Source organism: Carex rostrata, chromosome 6 (assembly GCF_964058835.1).
Source record: "Carex rostrata chromosome 6, lpCarRost1.2, whole genome shotgun sequence".
NCBI classification, from domain to species: domain Eukaryota; kingdom Viridiplantae; phylum Streptophyta; class Magnoliopsida; order Poales; family Cyperaceae; genus Carex; species Carex rostrata.
Window position 1 is genome coordinate 9,845,299 of NC_135923.1, and position 20,297 is coordinate 9,865,595.

Consider the following 20,297-nt stretch of genomic DNA (forward strand, 5'->3'; position numbering starts at 1 on the left):
ACACATGCTCCAAAACAAACATCAATATTTATTTTAAGAAAGCTTAAAAAATGGTTTATAACTTGTGTTAGCCTTTGGCACAAATATTGATACAAATACTTTGAGTGGATGGATTAATGTTCCTCGAATTCTAGGGCCGTCACTAACCTAGAGGGTTATTTAATACACATGCTCCAAAGTATATATCAATATTTGTTCTAAGGTGTCCTAATTAGGTTTTGACTTCAATTTAATACTTCACCAAACCCTAACCTTAATTTCTGAAAATCAGATTTAGATATCAAATTGGTCCTGAGATAAACAAAATCCTAAGATATATGTTTATGATTTCAATTAGTACTATCCTTACCTTGACCGATGCTAGAATTTAATAAACTAAAGAGGAAAGACATGATATAACATGATTTCAAGCTACTTCAATTCACTAAACCTAACCAGGTGAACTACAATTCAAGTACTAATGAAATTCATAAAGAATAAATCACATAAATTAACATCAAATCAAACAATCATCATAAAAACTAAAATCCGAATAAAATAGAATTAAACAAGTTATGCATTGACCTAAACACCTAGAGAGATTCATTATAAAGTTTGACAAAAATAAGAAGAAATGAAATAAAAAAATGATTACACCCTTTATCAAATCAAAAAGTCTCAATCTTACCAAAATATTGCTTGGATCTTCTTCTTCTCCTTCCTAGAAAAGCCTCCAGAACTTCGAGAATTTCTGCAGATTTTCCGCTGTATTTAATGGAAATAGACATGCACCAATGGGTGATGAGAGAGATGAGAATGATGCTTTGAATGGGAATGAACCCCCTCTTTTATAGCCAAATACCATGCCCAATTTAGAGGCCAGAATGTGGAGTTAGTGGGTGCTATCTTTGCATTATTTCCCAGACTGTCTTGTCTAAATTTGGCTCTTAAAACACGTCCCTGGTGTGCTAAAAATAGAAAACCTGTCGAAAATATGTATTTCTGGCTGTCTACGAGTCCAGTGCGGATGCTTTAGGCCGCACTGGAGGTGAGTGCGTCCGCATTAGGCTCGGACTTTTATTCTGTGAAGTGCTGAAATGGTGGAAATTTATCTAAGTACTGAGTGCGTCCACACTGGTACCCAAATTTCTATTTTTAGTTTCTCATGTTGTAGATCTTCTTGCTAACTTTCCGAAAGGTGTTCATATGCCCAAAACGGAGTTACGAGTCAAAATCTATAGTCGTTTTAAGTTCAAACTCCAGTTCTACGTTCTGCTACAGTGCGTCCGCACTAGGGCATTTTTCTTCGTTTTTCTTCATTTCGTGCAAAATAAAACTAAACAAACGTAGCAATTTGATTCTAAGTGTATTATATTCACTTTATATTCAAGAGAAATTTAGATATATACCCATCATAACTTCTTCAATTAGATATTTTCTCGTCAAAACTTCAAAATTAGTTATTTCCCCATCTAAATATAACTATATTATAAATATACCCATTATTCAATTAAATCAATTAAAAGCACTAATTAATAGTAATAGAGAAAAAAAGAACAATTATACCCTTACATTAAAAACATCTTGTTGATGAATCAAGGGTTACAGAGGTTCAGTAACGACAAAACAGTTCAGCCAAACAATGTTAATAAGAAAAGACACAAAGAAAATATGAGAAAAAAAGATAAAACAGAAACAAAATTCTAAGGAGTGGCCATCCTTGCGCTTGCTGTAGCCTGTATACGTAGCTTCTTCAGTTCGTATCTGACATAGAACTTCGTCTACCTGTTGCCTCATAACCTTTGATTCTTCTCAGAAAATTCACCACATCTCTCCCTCCAAACGGCGAATTGGGACGTTAGCAATATCCAGGGGCGGATTCAGGATTCTCGTCAAGGGGGGGCAAAAAATTATCGAATCGGGTTTAAATAGCTAATCGGGTTTAAATCCATTAACTACTTGAGTACTTGATAAAAAATAATACTTTGACTTATATTTTCTAATAATCTGACTTGTAATTTCTGATCGTCTAACTTATAATTCTAATTACCAATCATAATTTAAGAAAATTATTTTGATTTTAACCCTATATTTAACCCGAATTAGAAATTAAACGTCCAGAGAGGGGCAAAAAAATTTTCAGGGAGGGGCAGATTCGATCGAAATCGACAAATCACCACATAAATGTTTTGCTATGAAAGGACTTGATTTGTACAACGGGTAACCGATTCGAAATCCATTTTGCACATGATACTTCTATTGGGCAAGTATGAACCCCTTTTGCTAAGTTATCGATTGGTAATATTCTATTTAATAACAACCACCAGCCAAACACCTTCATTCGTGGCGGGGCATTGAGTGCCCATATTCTGTTGACAGTAAATGTTAATATTTGGTCCATTTTTTATAGCCGTGTATGCCGATTTCACCTTAAACTTCCTGTCTTGCTCCACCGCCACTGGATGACATCCTTGGCTTGTGTGGACAACGTTATCTGGGAGAGATTCATTAGAAGGAAAGCACGGAAATTGACCAATTTCTTCAGCTAGGCATTTCAACGAACACTTGAAGTGCATGGATATGTGTAGTTAACAAAATAAGAACGTATGGAGGGAGAAAAAAACCGGAAGGGTATTCTCTGTGGAGCCGTTATGTGCGGAGCTTTTAATCTGGTCCGTTCGTTTCAGTTCGGACGGATCAGATTAAAGGCTTCGCAATTTTTGAGAATTTTTTTTTTTGTTTCAATTTGGGCAAGATCTGATCTGTTCCGTCCGATCCAAAATGAACGGGCCAAATTAAAAGTTTAGCACGGAACGACTCCGCAGATGATAGCATCTCGAAAAAAACCAGCACCTTCAATTGCACAGTAAACAAAACCTTTACCGGTGCATGCTAACCATCTCTGACATTGTAATTTCTCTGTTAGATTCATTTCAACATTTTGCGTTTTTCTTAAATATTTGGAACACCAGTAACCTCGAGGACCATGTAATTTCTCAGAACACCAAGGACACAAGAAAAAGTAATGATACTACAAAAAAATCTAATATAACAAATTTGTTACAAATTCGATAGAGGACCAATCATTTTATATTGCAAATTCGATACAGGTCAAGCATAAAGACCATATAAGATCAAACATACATGATGTGTTTTTAATGTAAGGGTATAATTGTCCTTTTATTTCTCTATTACTATTAATTAGTGTTTTTAATTGATTTAATTAAATAATGGGTATATTTATAATATAGTTATATTTAGATGGGGAAATAACTCATTTTGAAGTTTTGATGGAGAAATATCTAATTGAAGAAGTTATGATAGGTATATATCTAAATTTCTCTAAAATACAAGATATTTAGTGTTATTTCATGATAAAAACTAGATCGAATGTATATATAATTTATGCCTATCTAATTCTCCCAAGCTTAAACATTGCTTGTTCCTAAGCAACATCTAAACTCGGACTACAATTCGATCTCAAATTCAACCATATATCAAGTATATTTCTCAATTGAAAAATTTGTATGATGTCAAAATTTAAAAATCTCAACGTAAATTTTTACAAATCTAAAATTCAACCCTTGGCTAATCATGCTTCACTCCATAATTTGATTACTCTAATTTTCATTTCCTTAAAGGCTTAGAATTTGTAAACTTCGGATATCTAAATTTGTTACAAAAAATGCATTTTTATTTGTGGAAATTCTTTTAAAAATCTCCCAAGCTTGGATCCAACTTAGGTTAGAAAGTCGCGGATTTCGTGTGTTGATATATGCAAAATTCTATTTTTCTTTTGTTGTTTTTATTTTATGCCAAATTTTTTATAAATACCCAAAAAAAAAAATTAAATTATCAAATCTACTCACCTTTTGAAAGTATTTTGATTTATACCCCTTCCGGTTACGGAGTAACCGGATTTGGAATAATTTTCTGGTCACTAAGTACTCGGATGAATGTAAATTGTTAGGTTACTGGGTAACCGGAAAGGCAGCATTTGTTGGGTTACTGAGTAACCGGAAATAGAGTTGGATTACTCAGTAACCGGAAAGGTAATTTTTTTTAATGATGATGCTAAGATGGCCCAATTTTTTATGAGATTTGAGTTGCGTCTTATGAAAATGGAAAAAATGTTTCCTCATCTATGAACTTAGTTTATTCAATAGGATCAAAAACATCCAATTACTAACTATTACCGAGTAACTTGCGCCAATTTACTTTTTATTGCAATGGTCTAACGTGATGTATTTCTATCATGTTTGATTTATATATGTTATGGATTTATTTTAATTTTTTGTTTGTTTGTATGTCTATTTTTAGTTCATAAGCAATATATGTTTTTAAATGATGCAAAAATTATAAATTACTTTTACTTGCATTTAATTATATGAACTTCTTATTTGAAAAATAAAACACACTGTTTTTTCATATCATTATGGACCATCTAAAAATTAGTAAAAAATTATAGAAATATAAATTTTGCTCTCCAAACACATTTTAAAATATAGATTACGTTGAGCGGTTCAGATCGACTGTTTGGACTATAAAATAAGAATGTGAGATATGATTAGAGCCTAACAACAATGGGACATTTTAACTTTAAAATTAAAATTATTAAATCATTAAATGAGGTATAGCTTATGAAAATTATAATATAAATAATTAGTTTAGGACAATTCAAAAAGATATAACCTTAATGAACAAAATCTTCTAATACTGAAGGAACAAAAATTATATAATTAATGAAGAGAGAGAATGTGTTATTTGAGAAACAATTAATTAAGCAGGGTATAATCGCCCACCTCCCAAAAAAATTGATTATTATTGTGTTCATAACACAAAATGTTCTATGAATATTAGCTTAAGTAATTTAGATACGAAAAAAAAAATTGCATGCATCCGGTTACCGAGTAACCCAACTCTATTTCCGATTACTCAGTAACCCAACAAATGCTGCCTTTTCGGTTACCCAGTAATCCAACAATTTGCATGCATCCAGATACCTAGTGACCGGAAAATTATTCCAAATTCGGTTACTCAGTAACCGGAAGGGGTATAAATCGAAATACTTTCAAAAGGTGAGTAGATTTGATAATTTTAATTTTTTTTTGGGTATTTATAAATTTTTTGGTATTTTATGACATTATAATTTTTTATCCTTAAAACAAAACCAATTAGTTATAGGTAACTAATCCATATTCAAGCGTTTTAATTCATATGCATTTACATGCTCTTGATTCAACCCTTCCATGTAGGGATGGCAAAAAAATTCGAGGTTCGTGATTCGATTCGGGTTTGATTCGAGTTTGATTCGAGTTTAATTCGATTCGAAATGGGTTCGAATTGAAACGAACCAAACCAGGTTCGGTTCGGAATTAATTCAAACCAAACCCAAACCTAGCCTGGTTCGATCATTTTTATGGTTCGAATCTCATAATAACATCGGCCGTCCATTTACCTGATGAAATTAAAATCCAAGATAGAGAGTCATAATTTAACGTAGCCGACACTCACTCGCTCTCAAATCTCAATAACCTAGTTCTCTCTCCACCTCTCCCTAACTCACTCTCCCTCTAGCTCTAAAATCTAGCTGACGCTCTCGGCGACTGGCTGTCTCTTCGGCTGTCACTCCTCTCTTCGGCCTAGATGACTGTCTCTCCTCTCTCTTTGGTCATCTCTCATAGTTCATACCAGGAAAGCCGTCTCTGATGTATTTTTTCATGAACAATTTTTTAACTTAAAAACACTCATTTAGTTTATACCGGTAAAAGGAAGCCATGTGAATTGTCCCGCGAGAAAAAATTAATGTATAAACTACCGGTATAACTAGGACTGCTAAAAAATAATTTAGTTCGTGATTTGATTCGGGTTCGATTCGAAAAATGTGTAGTTCGAAATGGGTTCGGTTCGAAATGGGTTCGGTTCGAAACGAATCAAACCAGGTTCAGTTCGAAATTAATTCAAACCTAAGGTAAGTTCGGTTCGGTTCGGTTCGTTGCCACCCCTACTTCCATGACACGAAAACACATGCACTTGATTCAAAAGTAATAGTTACACATTAAACAACAAAAACAAAAACAAAAACACATGTCAAGCAAGCGAGCTTACGTATGGAAACAAAATAAAGTACAACAACAATTAAGTTAGGAATACCTATGAGAGTTTCAATTTTCACGGTCCAAGTACAATAAATGTTGTATAATATTTATTGGTTGTTTTTTGAAGGTAGAATAAGCAAACATAGTTATTATATAGACATAGCTTTATCAAAATGATTTCAATTGTTCTCCACATGGAGACAATAAACAAAATATTGTTTACATGGATTAGCTTCATGACACAAATTACTATTTTTTTTTTTTTTTTGCTTTGTTGTCCTTATCACTGGAGGAATGAGGATACGACAAGTTCATCAGAAATAGAAACAAAGCACATGAGCATTATGCATATTTTTTGTTTATGATTTGGCAGCCAGCTATCATGTCTTTAAATTTTTTATATCTCGATGATAATAGGTTGTAAAATTGTGAGAAATTATTCAACAAGGATATCAATTCAGTTTTTCCATTAGACATCTATATAGTAGAAAACTGCAAAATGTTGTACAAAAAAACTTCATTAAAAAGTATCTCACATACCCATCCTCAATTTCATTCCTAAAACATAGTAGCCCCCATCACGCTTCAGTACTTCTACAAAATTTATAGAGAATTGGGAGACATTTTCGTTTTAAAGAAACTAAGAGTTGAGGCCAAATGACAATCAAATGGTTTAAAAGGGTGCACAATAATCCTTTAGTTTGTATGTACATGTCATTCTGATATATTGTAGGGGTATGTATGGAATCTAAAAGAAAACTGAGAAAGAAAAATAGATAATTAAGGTAATGGTACAATTATACGCCAAATGGTAAAATTTTAAATTAAGATAATTCTTGTTCAATACGGATCTACTAGTACGTCTAATCATTGGTATGATTATGAGGATCCTAATAATCACGGAGAAAATTTCACATATTTCTACATGACTTTCTTAGAACGAACAAAAATAAATCATGTACTGAACGAAATTTAAGCAATTTTCTCCATATGAACAGAATTATTACCCTATAATTGTTACTCTTCTAAAACAAGAAAAAAAATTTGGAAAAAAATAATGCATATATACCATTTGGCGTACAAGTGAACCTTGTCGGGCCCAAAATAACTTTTCTGGACTTATTTGTATTACATTATTAGTGCATTGGCATTGTACATTTTACAAAAATATTATTACTAGTTCTATTAGAAGTTTACTTCAAAACCAAAATTATAATACACTTAATATGCTGAGGATTACATGAACGTACAATCAAATTAAAAATATACATGAAAATTAAATTACCACAAAGAAATCCCTTTACAACAACATGAAAATTACAGTAATCTCTAGCAAGATATTACACACCGTACCAGTACAACACTAGCCAAAATTGGTACAGAGATGCATAACCTACAGAGGTGATAATTTACTACCCTTGCAGCACACATACAAATGTGGTCAATAGTTGCCCCAAGCCATGACTGATTCAATTTCAGTTCTACAAGAAAATTACAATTTAGCTATATGGAGAATGTTAATCCCAAAATGCTACATAGCCACACTAGAAGGGAAACAATATTACTCATCTGATGAGGTGCTTTTACTACAAGAAAATGAAGATATACCCCCATAAAATATCATATATAACGAGTTTTGAGCAGCAGCAAACTATACCTATTTTATAATTACTTCTTTGTGGGCTTTAAATGACAGTATCACATTCCAAGCAAGTGCAACAAAGTTAGCTGCAAGTACCTGGCAATAAATTTAAGTGTATAGTTTCAAGATATAATGGGAAATGTTCTCATACTGCCTTTGTCAACCCAAAGATACTAAAGAATCTGAAGAACAACCCAAGTATTCTTAATTTGGCTATATAAAACAATAAAACACAAAAATAAATGAAATGTATATCCTGCGAAATAATTAACTGCACCAACTGTTACCAACTGGCAACTGCTACACAGCATTATCGGACTTGACCTATGCAGTATAGCGGTACAACCCATTTCATTTTAATCAAATAGTTATTGGTAGGGGTGTAAACGGTCGGATACGGATCGGATAGTGGTCTTACCGTATCCGTATCCGTTATAATTTTTCGGATACGGATACGGATTCGGATAGTCTCGGATACGGATACGGATCGGATATTAAATGTTACGGATACGGATCGGATATCGGACGGATACGGATATTTTTCATAATTAGCTTGTTAGTTACAAAACATCTATTATATTATTAAAATATTAGTCACTAATTATGTCATAGTGTTATATTGTTCATCAAAATATATATCTATATGCAATTTAATAAATTATTCGTACAATATGCAATTTAATAAATCAATTTAAAAAACATATATCACATTTGTTGTGGTTTAAAATATAAACGGTCGGATACGGATAGTAAAATGTCTTACCGTATCCGTATCCGTTATAATTTTTCGGATACGGATACGGATACGGATAGTCTCGGATACGGATACGGATCGGATAATTTAAGTACTTTTCCGGATTCGGATTCGGACGAAATCGGATATTATCCGATCCGTTTACACCCCTAGTTATTGGTATACAGTACAGTATTGATTTGTAGTCACATTGTTTTTCTCATTGAACAATCGAATGAAAGGTACCTGGAATTTCTGTGGGACAAAGTAAAAGTTAAGAAACTGAAAGGGAACCCACAGCTGCCAATTCGCAATCACTGATGGAAACCATTCCTGGAATAGTATGACAGATAATTCAATAAATTAAAAGCATAAAAACAATTCCTTTTCACCATAAAATCAAAGCAACATCCCAGATGTAAAAACAAAAAAGAAAAGAAAAGGGAGAAGATGGGCATCACCTGTTTAAGCTTTGGCATGACAAGAGAAGGCTTCCCCTCTAAGGTAACGAGTAAACCCATGAAAACACCTATGAATACAGGGGAGAATAAGAACTGCACCCAATAAAATTGAGTTAAATTGCATGCATACAGCGTACCAAACACATTTAAAAAATAACAGATATTTCAAATTTGATACCTGATCAAGACAAAGGCGAACAACAGCACCAGATGCACCTTGCATTGTAACTAGCTTACTCAAATACAAGTACCTAAATATAAAGTATTACATTAGATAAAATACAACATATAACAAACACAAAGGCTGCAGGCAAAATCTGGCATTGTCATCCTTAGTTATCAATCCATTAATGAAATGAATATTTTGTTTTATACAATCAAATTCACAGGATAGAATGGTTGTGTGCGCGCGTGTAAAAAAGAAGAAAAAGGTATAGTAATTACCAAACATGTAGTGTTGGGCCAACAAGTGCAAGTCCCAAGAAAGTAAACACAAAAGTACGCTTCAAATCTAGCTTTGTCACCTTGTCGATCACAAACTGCCCAAATCACAAACAACAATCAATTAATTAATTATCTTCTGATCAACTAGTTAAATGGACAGCTAAAATATTAACCGAGTAAGTTTACCTTTGTATTATTTAAAAAGGGAAAAAAAATACTACTCTTCTAAGATTTGTGCTTATCTACCATAATGTAAAGAGTACACTAAATTCGAACACTACTCAGTTTGAAATTTGTAACAAATCACAGGTTCAGAAGAATTTCATCTCATATAACATATGTGCCAAGAAAGAAGCATTGATATAAATTTGCAATAATATTTGACTATAAGAATTGCAATTATTGTCTGTGAACTATTAGACATCCAACTTCCCATTAGCATATGGAAAAATCTACCAATTTCAGGCATGCGTTGGGATAATAAAGTGTCAAATAGATAGTGAAAGAACCTGGCATATTAGGTCTCCAATAAGAGTTAGAATGGCAGATGTTATGGCTTTAGTGATTATTGGATATTTATCCAGAGCCGACAGATACCTATACAAATATACATTATCAATCTGTTAGTACTTCTTCTAAATTGACAATAAAAATTGGGAGTCGTGTAAGGACTGACAGAAAGAGAGAGAAAAAAAATAATAGGGCATATTACCAGGAGAAAAATGATTCATCCTTCCCACTCTCTTCACCTCCACTTCCACTTCCACCTCCACCACCGCCGCCGCCGCTACCTCCTCCGCCAGTGCCGCTTCCACCTCCTCCAGAAGCACCATCAGATAGAGCTCCAAACCGAAAGTGATTCAAATTTCTCAGACCCCTATTATCGGATCCAGAGCTCAAAGAGGTGTTGGAGAAGTAGCGGGAAGAAGCTGGAAGCTGCATTTCAGGAAGGCATTTTCGCATGAGAGCTGGTCGGAAGGAACTTGTGCGGAATTGGGTTGTCTTTGGAGGAAATCGAAGAGACTCTATGGCTGTCATAGGAAGCTTGCTGAGGATTGACGCCATGACAGCGATGCCCCTGTCCAATGCGTTGATAGGGTTTTTCTGAGGGTTTAGGCCTTCCCAAAAAGAGAAAGGGTCTGAGACTGAGATAGGATGGGATGCTTCAGTTTGTTTTTACCCGAATCAAACTTATTTTTATAGAACAGTTTAGATGTCTGATTTATTTAATTCAATTCAAATATTAGCTTATAAATTTGTTTTTATCGTCTAACTTTATATTAAACTAGAAAACAGCCTCGCTTTGCTTCGGCAGTGGTTTAAGAACATATTATGCAAGTAATAGTTTACACATGAAACAAAAAAAACAAAAACACATGTCAAGCAAGCGAGCTTACGCATGGAAACAAAATAAAGTACAACAACAATTAAGTTAGGAATACCTTTGAGAGTTTCAATTTTCACGGTCCAAGTACAATAAATGTTGTATAATATTTATTGGTTGTTTTTTGAAGGTAGAATAAGCAAACATAGTTATTATATAGACATAGCTTTATCAAAATGATTTCAATTGTTCTCCACATGGAGACAATAAACAAAATATTGTTTACATGGATTAGCTTCATGACACAAATTACTATTTTTTTTTTGCTTTGTTGTCCTTATCACTGGAGGAATGAGGATACGACAAGTTCATCAGAAATAGAAACAAAGCACATGAGCATTATGCATATTTTTTGTTTATGATTTGGCCAGCTATCATGTCTTGCAATTTTTTATATCTCGATGATAATAGGTTGTAAAATTGTGAGAAATTATTCAACAAAGATATCAATTCAGTTTTTCCATTAGACATCTATATAGTAGAAAACTGCAAAATGTTGTACAAAAAACTTCATTAAAAAGTCTCTCACATACCCATCCTCAATTTCATTCCTAAAACATAGTAGCCCCCATCACGCTTCAGTACTTCTACAAAATTTATAGAGAATTGGGAGACATTTTCGTTTTAAAGAAACTAAGAGTTGAGGCCAAATGACAATCAAATGGTTTAAAAGGGTGCACAATAATCCTTTAGTTTGTATGTACATGTCATTCTGATATATTGTAGGGGTATGTATGGAATCTAAAAGAAAACTGAGAAAGAAAAATAGAGAGAGAGATAGAGAGAGGCAGACCTTGCTATCAGATGAAGCACTCTTTTTAGGTCGGAATATATTTTTTTGTTCCTTCAAGAAAAACACTCATAAGTAGGGGTGCAAACGGATCGGATATATATTAGATGGATACTTACGGATACGGATCAGATAGCGGATATCCGTAGATATACACATAAATATTTTCATAATTTATGGTAAACTATATGGTATATATCTACTATTTGGATATGGATAATTAAAATTCAAAACCATATCCGTATCCGTATCCGCACGGATATTCGGATATCGGATATCCGTATCTAATTTTCGAATACGGATATGCGGATACAGTCGGATAATATCCAACCCGTTTGCACCCCTACAGTCATAAGTGACACTTGATTTGAATCAATAATTGATTAATCAGGTGAAGATATTTTCATTTACTGGAAATTATTTAGCTAATAATTGGCGATTTCATATATTCATTTACATACATCTGACTTATTTTTACCAGCAATAAACAATGATACGAAACATCAGAAACCCAGAACAATATAGAAATTAAAACAATAAAGATCCTAAGTCAATACAAGGTCGCTTGGTGGGCACATATTTGTTAGGTGCAAAAAATGTAATACTTAAAAAGCACTGAACTTTGTAGAAATCAACATTCCTTAATCTTTCCTCGAAAAAAAAAAAACATTTCCTAATGGTATGAGACTGACAGCACTCTTAAAGCAGGGCTGGGGTTATGCAAGGAAAGTCAAATTAAGAAGAGATTGTATAATTGTGCAGGCAATGTTTTTTCATTTTCAAAGAGCATAAACTTCATGAGTATGAGCCTTTTGTAGCGACCAAGACTATTATACATAGATTGTGTAAGAAAATTAAGGTTTCATGACCTAATGAGATTAATGTGGTGACCTCTAACACTTTTCTAACTGAATTGTGCAAGAGTGGTGAAACATAGAGGCTGTTAAACTTTGTAGAAATCATAATTTCCAAATGACATAAGCCTGATATAGTAATGAGCCTATTGTAGTGATCTGTAATTGATGAGTATTTTAGAGATATGGAATTGTGCTTGATCTATACTCGTTTTGCCTTTAAATTTGTGTATTTCCGAAAAGAATCTTGTTACTGAGACCACGGTTACAACTCAAATCTGTGTACAAAAATAAGAGTAAATGGTTAGAAAGCTAAAATCCAAAGATTGCTTTGGAGGTGAATCAAAGAGTGTATCCGTATGCAAGTTATATATCCAAAAATTAGCAAGTTGTATAAGAATATTACAGTATTATAATATCAAGAAGGATTGGTAATAATCTAAATAATCACCAACTAAAATTGAGAAAAATAAGAAACTATTTCCGATAATAATAATAGCTAATTAAATATCTAGTTGAAGAGAGTGACAATGTCTACTGTTAGTTAGAAAGGCCAAAGTTTTTACAGTACTATAATATCAAGAAAGATTGGTAATAACCTAAATCATCATCAACTAAAATAGAGAAAAATAAGAAATTATTTTCAATAATGATAATAGCTGATTAAATATCTACTTCAAGAGAGTGACATTGTCTACTGTTAGAAAGGCTGAAGTTATTCCTTTGTTATTGATGTAAATATTGAAAAGTGTAAATCGAAACGTGACATATAGAACTGCTGTAATTTATTTTTCCCAAAGATATGAATTTGAATTGTGAATTTCTCATTGAAAGCATAACCGTGGAGGAAAAAAGAAAATAAAAGAATGAAAAAGGACATGACGAAAAATATTGAATGTCACTCAGAATGGAGCACAAAAAAAAATAAGAAGATAAATATTGAAACTCATAGAAGAACTAATAGAAGTTTCTTATCAACCTGTAACTCACTTGTCATGCATTGGGAAAAAAAATTGTAACTGCATAAGAACATCACAACCAGAGGAAAGAGAAGAATAATACCTCAATTTCTGTCAATGATGAAGGAAAGGTTCAAGTTCTTTTGCAGAAAGTCATCCTTCTGTGCATTTTCATAGCAATATCAATTTTCAAACTGCAAAAGGAAAAATAAAATAAAAAACGAACATGGAAGTATCAGTATGTGAACAATTATTGATAATTACTTAATTAGTGGTACAGATTAACCTACAATATAGTGTAAGAAGAGAAATTATTGAAATAATATCAAAACCTCCATTACCTACACTCTCCTTCTACTATCGATACCTACCCATTCAAACCTCCATTACCTACACTCTCCTTCTAGTATCGATACCTACCCATTCAAATCAGTCTACTATTGATACCTATCCACTCAGTCGTGTCAACGTCCGGTGCCTCAAACATACCCTTCATATCTATTCCATATTCTCTTCTTATCTTTCCTAGTTCTGAGCTAGAACAGAAATAGTTTTATTAAATAGTTTGATCGATGAATAAAATAGAAACTTTTGGGTGCATCGGGGTTTTGCAGAGGAAGTACAAATTAGCTAGGTTTAATGTAGACAAAATTGAATTATACTGAGTGGCATAGTTACGGGGTTTATTAATTTATTTAGAGTTAATTGCATAATTTGGGTTACATCATCAGCAATCCAAACTTTAAGGACTCCCCAACTCTCAAGCAGATCTGAACCACATAAAAGCATCACCTTGAGTGAACCTATAAAGGAATACTAGTATCGAGCCCGTGCGTTGCAACGGGAACATATTATAAAAGAACAATGAAAAAAAAAGTTATTAGAGGATAATTATTTTCATAAATAACATATCACTTTAAAAAAATAGATCAGAGAAGCACCTTTCTCTCTCAATCCCGTTCTCTTGTTTATTTTTCGTAATTGACAATTATTGTATCAACAGTATCAAATCAAACTCAAGTGCCTACCTATACAAGGACTCGGACAATAACATCAAATCAAAGTACTGTACCAGCCAAAGCCAAAGGAATAATACAATTTCAAGTTTCTCCATCTCACGTCTCGTAACCAACAACTATTTACAATTTTTATGTACATTGTTGTATCCAACCACAACTATTACAGCCCCACCTGACAAGTCAACCCTTCTTATACCAGCTAGAGTGGTACGGTTCTTGTTGTTGCCTTTGGTGGCTCCGCTCTTAGAAGTGGAGGTCTGACAGCTGGAGCTGTCAACGTCCTCTAATTATGATAAAACCTATTGAGAGTGTATTAAAAATCTTGTTACCAAGCATCAACTATATATGGATCTGAGTTGAGTCTCTGGCTCTCTAATTATCTCACTCAACTTCGCAATCTATAAAGCAACCACATTGAAAGAATATACATAATAAACATCACGAAACAAATCACGCAATTCATATACAGAACAAATACCTGAAACGCAATAAAATCAGTAAATCTATAAGCAGGTAGCAAGTTTATTAAATTAGTCAATTGAAATTATATTAGAAGACAAAACATATATCTACCCTTTTTGTTTCCATAGAGTGGAGATCAGCAATAGTCTTCTGCCTCGACTGTGTATAAGAAGAAAAAAAGAAGTCAATGGGGCTGTTTTAATAATCTATTCTATAAACACCCGAAATTTTTTAAATGATTAATTTTGACTGAAGGATACATGCACAAGTACATTTGTACCAGAAATACATTTTATGACTAAATCCTTAATTAAGAAACATACAACTGATTTGAGGCCTAGCGCTCCTAATAATGCATGTATCTTTCAAGGGAGTTATTCGCCATCTCTCTCCTTTTCTCAGTCTCATCATACTGCAAAAGGCAGAGTAAAATTATTTGTTTCCAAAATACCCCTTGTTCCTACAACTAATGTTTCTTTTTCAAAACAATAATATAGAAAGGAAAGTAGCATGTTTGATGAATGTTGCCACATTGGTAGGTGGACTTAGGATTGTCTCAACTTGGTTTCTGATTACCTGTGTTGCAACTTGATTGGATTTCAGATTGTTGAGTTGAAAAAGAGAATTGCCTTATATCAGGTCTGTTCAAGAGGCATGGGTCATGACAGATTGTTGTCATCTTTAATAGTAATATGTCTTGGACTCAAATATGTACAAAGTCCAATCCAACAATTAACAATAGATTAAGAACAAACAATCTATTCTTCTATCCAAAATTGTATAATTGATAATAAAGTTACCAGTAACAGTTCCCTGTCAACTACGGTCTCCTTCTCCTTCTCTGACGAAGAGTTTACTTCATTGGATAATGTTTTCTGAATGGCCTTCTTAGCATGGCTCTCCGGGAAATTCTAAGGCATCATCATATTAAGAATAAATGTTATATAATGCCAACAATGATTAATTATATTCCAAAGAACATATTAAGAATAAATGTTATATAATGCCAAAAATGATTAATTATATTCCAAAGAATACATAAAGCAAGAAATGTATTGTATATTAATCCTTACCGGTGGTTATTCTTGTGTCCAGATTCATTGCCAAATATTATATTAAAAATTTAAAACAAAAAATATATCAGATAAATGGAAGGATGAAGAAGTTGCTTGCTTGTCAAATCTCTTCAACTGTACACTCCAAAATCAGACCATTAATTAGTTAAAAAAGGGTCTCCTAATATCATACATTAAAGATTTTTAACTTGCAAGTATATAATTTCAATAGCTAAGGAAAAGATAGTAACAACAAAATATAACTTGGTTGGTTTATCGAAACTTCCACACATTGACCAAATCATACTCTTATGAAGTTGAAAATGAAAATTATAATTAGAAACTGGCCTCTACCAATTATTTCAAAAAAAAAGAAAATTATTAGAAACTGTAGCAAGGTTATCGAGATTAATTTAAGAGAAATCAAATTAACCAAAACTGAACTACCTTATGGTCTACCTTATCCTCTGACTCAGCTTACTCAGAACGACCGGAACTACAGACTCTTATATAAACACATAAGTGTTAAAGCACTGCGCAGATACAAATCTAATCATAAGACTACGAAAAGAAATGAAAAATGAAAAAGAAACAAAATCAAATATGAAATACATAAAGAAAAAAAAAACATAAAAAGAGACTACAAAAGTTCAAATATATATCATGACTAAATCGAACAGGACTATATTTTTCCTGAAAGTACAGTAAAATATACATATTCGTTCAGACATTTCAGTACTCATTTGTTTCAGTATTCCTCCATTGGTGTTCATGATGCTCGATTTTTTTTTCCTTTATGACATAAACAAAATTCTCTACAATTTCCCAAGTTTAAAACAATTTTGAATATGAATATATGGGTCATTCTACATTTATCAACAAAGGTATAAACCAAAATCACATAGAGACAACTATCACTAATAAATCAAATGGATACAGAATAGTAAAATTCATTCCCTGTGAATTTTGGCTTTCGTAAGAGAGAAGAAAATATCATAGAGGGAATAAGAATAAGAATAAATTCTAAGAAAAATTAGGAATTATAATGTCACATAACCGTTTTATAAACTGATAGCATTCATGCAATCGATTTCCTAGGTTAATATATTAAAAAATATGGTAAAGTTTTCTACTGATCAGTCTGAGCAGTCAAGCATTGTTCGTGAATTGATTGTGCCAATGATCAATCTACCAATATTTTGTGGATTTGGGTTACAACTAACTACAAGGAAGTCATTCTAGTAAAATCATCGGTATCTAGAAAATAAATAACAAAAAGTAACCATGGATCGGTATCTAGAGCAATGTGCAGAGCTTGATTTACGGTGGTGAAGAGATTAACTGACTTCCCATCCCTTGAGCTGGACGACTCCAGTTCGCCCGTACTGGAGACACCTCGCCTCCAGATTGAAACCCCACCCTCCCGATTTTTCTTAGAACCATGGCCATCTTCTCTGACCAGAACGGAGAGAGAGAGAGAGAGAGAGAGAGATGGCGGAGAGCTTTCAGGGATGGGAGAGAGGGAGAGATGGTAGGGCGCGGGTCCTAGGCGAGAGGGCTCGGAGAGAGATGGTTGGGCGTGGCGAGGCGATTAGGGTTTAGTTTTTCTTTGGAAGAAGGGATCGATCGGGGAGAGGACTGGGAGATGCGCCTCTAACGAGCTCTCCAGCGCGAAAAAATTGATTTCATCTACGCGATTTTTGATTCAGATCTAACAGTGCAGAATAAAAATATTTGTGACAATATGTGTGACAATACGTGTGGCGGGTATAATTTTCACTAAATTTAGACTTCTACACAGAAAAAGGGTGTATTTAATCAAAAGAAGGCAGATTATTTGTTTAGATGGTCCAGATTTAAATCCGAATTCTGTTGGATAAATCCCAGCCGCACGACTTTCTGTCATCCAAAGTAATTTAAGGTGCTTAATATAGAGGAGAGATATATAAATAGGTTACCCATACAAAAAAAAAGGAAAAGAATAAGCTATTACTGTGTTACTTCTAAAAAACCTCTACTAACAAAATGAGCAATAGAGAAAGTCTTAAATTAACTAAAGTTGAAGTAAGTTAAAATTACATGTTTTTATGCTAAATATATGAATGTTGGTTGATTTTCAATATATCGGTTTGATATCTGTGCATAATTCAATATTTTCAGAATTTCAAGGTAATCAGGTATCAATCAACATTCATTGAATAACGGTTAAGGTTACATCTTATCAGCATTTCTTAAAGTTCTCGATATACCTTGGAAAATATTATTGTTCCAACGGATTGTCTCCAGTGAACACCACATGCCTCTGAGTCTCACACCATTGTGTGTAGATCTCATGCATGACAAAAGAGAGACGATCTTGACACGAAAATTCAAGTTGGTACCCAACAATGGTACACCACAACCTGAACAACCCAACAATTAATGGTACCCATCTGATCTGATACGGCTTTGATATAACGGAGAAGAAAATTACCTGGAGAGAGGAGATAGGCAACGGAACAGCGGAGGAGGAGGGAGGCTGAGCAGAGAGGCGACGGCGGAGAGGCAACGCGACTAGGTTAGAGGCGATATCGCTAGGCTGAGTAGAGAGGCGACGGCGACTAGGTTAGAGGCGAAGGAAGAAAGAGAGAGAGAGATCGGACTCCATTAGAGACGATATCGCTAGGGTCTGTGACGCTGCTAATTCGATCTGTTCAAAACCTACTCAAACGGGCTGGCTCGAAACTGTCCAAATGGGCCGCTAAATGAACATAACCAAACTTTATTCAGGTCTCAGTGATTAAATTTATATTGAACCTGAACTGAACATTGAGTCCGTTCGTATTATAATTCGTCCGAACTTTGTTCAGCAATTGTTCAGTCCAGTTTGTTCATGGACAGCCTGTCCAATTAGCAACCCTAATGACAAGTGAGTTACTTATGCATAGTACCATAGGCTCACTCAAAAATAAATTCGGCTACTTAACTGCAATAAGTTGGGCCCAAACAAATACTATCAAAAAGCTGGTGGTGTCACGGCGTGAGTCGGCTCACTAAAGTTTCTTCTAGAAGGCCCAAAATCAATCTCTTCTCTCTTCCCTTTCATCGACTGAGCTTTCTCTCGCTTAATTCAATAGGGCCTTAGGAATTCGTATCCTCTGCATTAACTCAAAAGGAATCTTTCGAGTTATTGAATCTCAACCGTCCGATTTTTTTTAAGAGTCGTGCGAACTAGATCCGCACTAATATTATAGAGATCCTATATTATAGACAGAAATCAGATGAAATCCGTTTAAAATCAGATGGTTGAAATTTATTAACTCAAAATATTCCTATTTGAGTTAATGCAGATTATTCCTTAGTAGATAGGTTTCCATTCGGACAACTCGACCGCTTAAATCCGCTACACAACAGAATTCAACAAATGCAACCCTACCAAGTACTGACATGAAACCCTTTGGATTTATATTTCTCACATGGGCAGGCAAGATGCCACAGAGGTTATTTTGCTCCTGCATTTTCTATTCCCAAGTTGCAAATTGCAATTGTATCTTACCAAATAGGGGATGGGCCGGATGACTCTTGTTTAATTATCATTTTCCTTCAGTGCTAAGTACAGATGTGTGAAGTTAATGAGCCAACCAAATAGAATATTACATTATTACTAATCCCATGGCTTGGTAAGGAAAAGGTTTTGTTATCATGGGTTGTGATGTTGCTTTCTTTATATCTGCTCCAGAATAGTACTTAACAGACACCCCTTTGTGTTATCCAACAAAATGCATGATTTGTGTGTGAGGAGTGTTCTATGCGGGCCACACTTTTATTATTAAGGATACGACTACTATCCTATTTTGTTGCTGGTGCATTTTTTTTTATTATTATCTAATATTCTGAGCACGTTATATGTCAATCCTATTTCGGTTATGTATTAGTTTTGTATAAATTTTAATTTACACATTTTATGTGAAAAAAAAATACAAGATGACGTAGTGTGCTTTGATTAATGAGTGATCTGAAAACATTTTTTAAATTTTTTTTTGTATCTATGTATTAATTTTTATATAATTTAGAGCAAAATATCATAATTACTATAAATTGACTCTATTATTAGTATGAAAATTTTATGTGATTGACCTCTATAATTCGAAAATTTGACTCTGGTCCTATTAATGCACCTCTATTATTAATCATAGACGTGACTAGCTACAATAATTAAACATTGCTAATTTGCTATCACACACTCTGTGTTCGGATGTCACAGGATTATGGAATGGGAATGAGAATTCACTTTTGAAAAAGTGGGAATCCACGGGTACATAATGTACATGATTAATTATTGGAATATGAGAAAATGAGTGTTCGTTTATACCATGGGATTAATTGTGGGAAATCTTTATTTATTTTAAAATATGTATATTTATTTGATTGTTTTAGT

At 33.6% G+C, this 20,297-nt stretch overlaps 1 protein-coding gene and 2 long non-coding RNA genes across 9 annotated transcripts; all 3 read right to left on the reverse strand.

The window, feature by feature from the left end:
• Positions 1–7,341: 7,341 nt before the first annotated feature.
• On the reverse strand, positions 7,342–11,608 carry LOC144556135 (protein SYM1-like). Its single transcript, XM_078304626.1, has 8 exons — positions 11,535–11,608; positions 10,070–11,328; positions 9,867–9,954; positions 9,358–9,452; positions 9,092–9,164; positions 8,914–9,006; positions 8,699–8,785; positions 7,342–7,815 (listed from the first exon to the last, which is right to left on the reverse strand). The coding sequence occupies exons 2-8, from the start codon at positions 10,420–10,422 to the stop codon at positions 7,735–7,737; spliced, it is 870 nt and encodes a 289-aa protein (XP_078160752.1). The 5' UTR covers positions 10,423–11,328; positions 11,535–11,608; the 3' UTR covers positions 7,342–7,734.
• A 267-nt stretch (positions 11,609–11,875) lies between these two features.
• On the reverse strand, positions 11,876–14,104 carry LOC144556136 (uncharacterized). The gene is made up of 3 exons (XR_013512217.1): positions 13,686–14,104; positions 13,448–13,538; positions 11,876–12,663 (listed from the first exon to the last, which is right to left on the reverse strand). It is a non-coding gene; the product is annotated as an uncharacterized LOC144556136 (long non-coding RNA).
• A 117-nt stretch (positions 14,105–14,221) lies between these two features.
• On the reverse strand, positions 14,222–18,535 carry LOC144555076 (uncharacterized). Of its 7 annotated transcripts, none has more exons than XR_013511963.1 (4): positions 18,354–18,535; positions 15,626–15,736; positions 15,149–15,237; positions 14,222–14,984 (listed from the first exon to the last, which is right to left on the reverse strand). It is a non-coding gene; the product is annotated as an uncharacterized LOC144555076 (long non-coding RNA). The 7 variants fall into 7 exon arrangements; XR_013511960.1 differs by having other exon boundaries at positions 15,626–18,282; XR_013511964.1 differs by having other exon boundaries at positions 18,130–18,535.
• Positions 18,536–20,297: the final 1,762 nt, after the last annotated feature.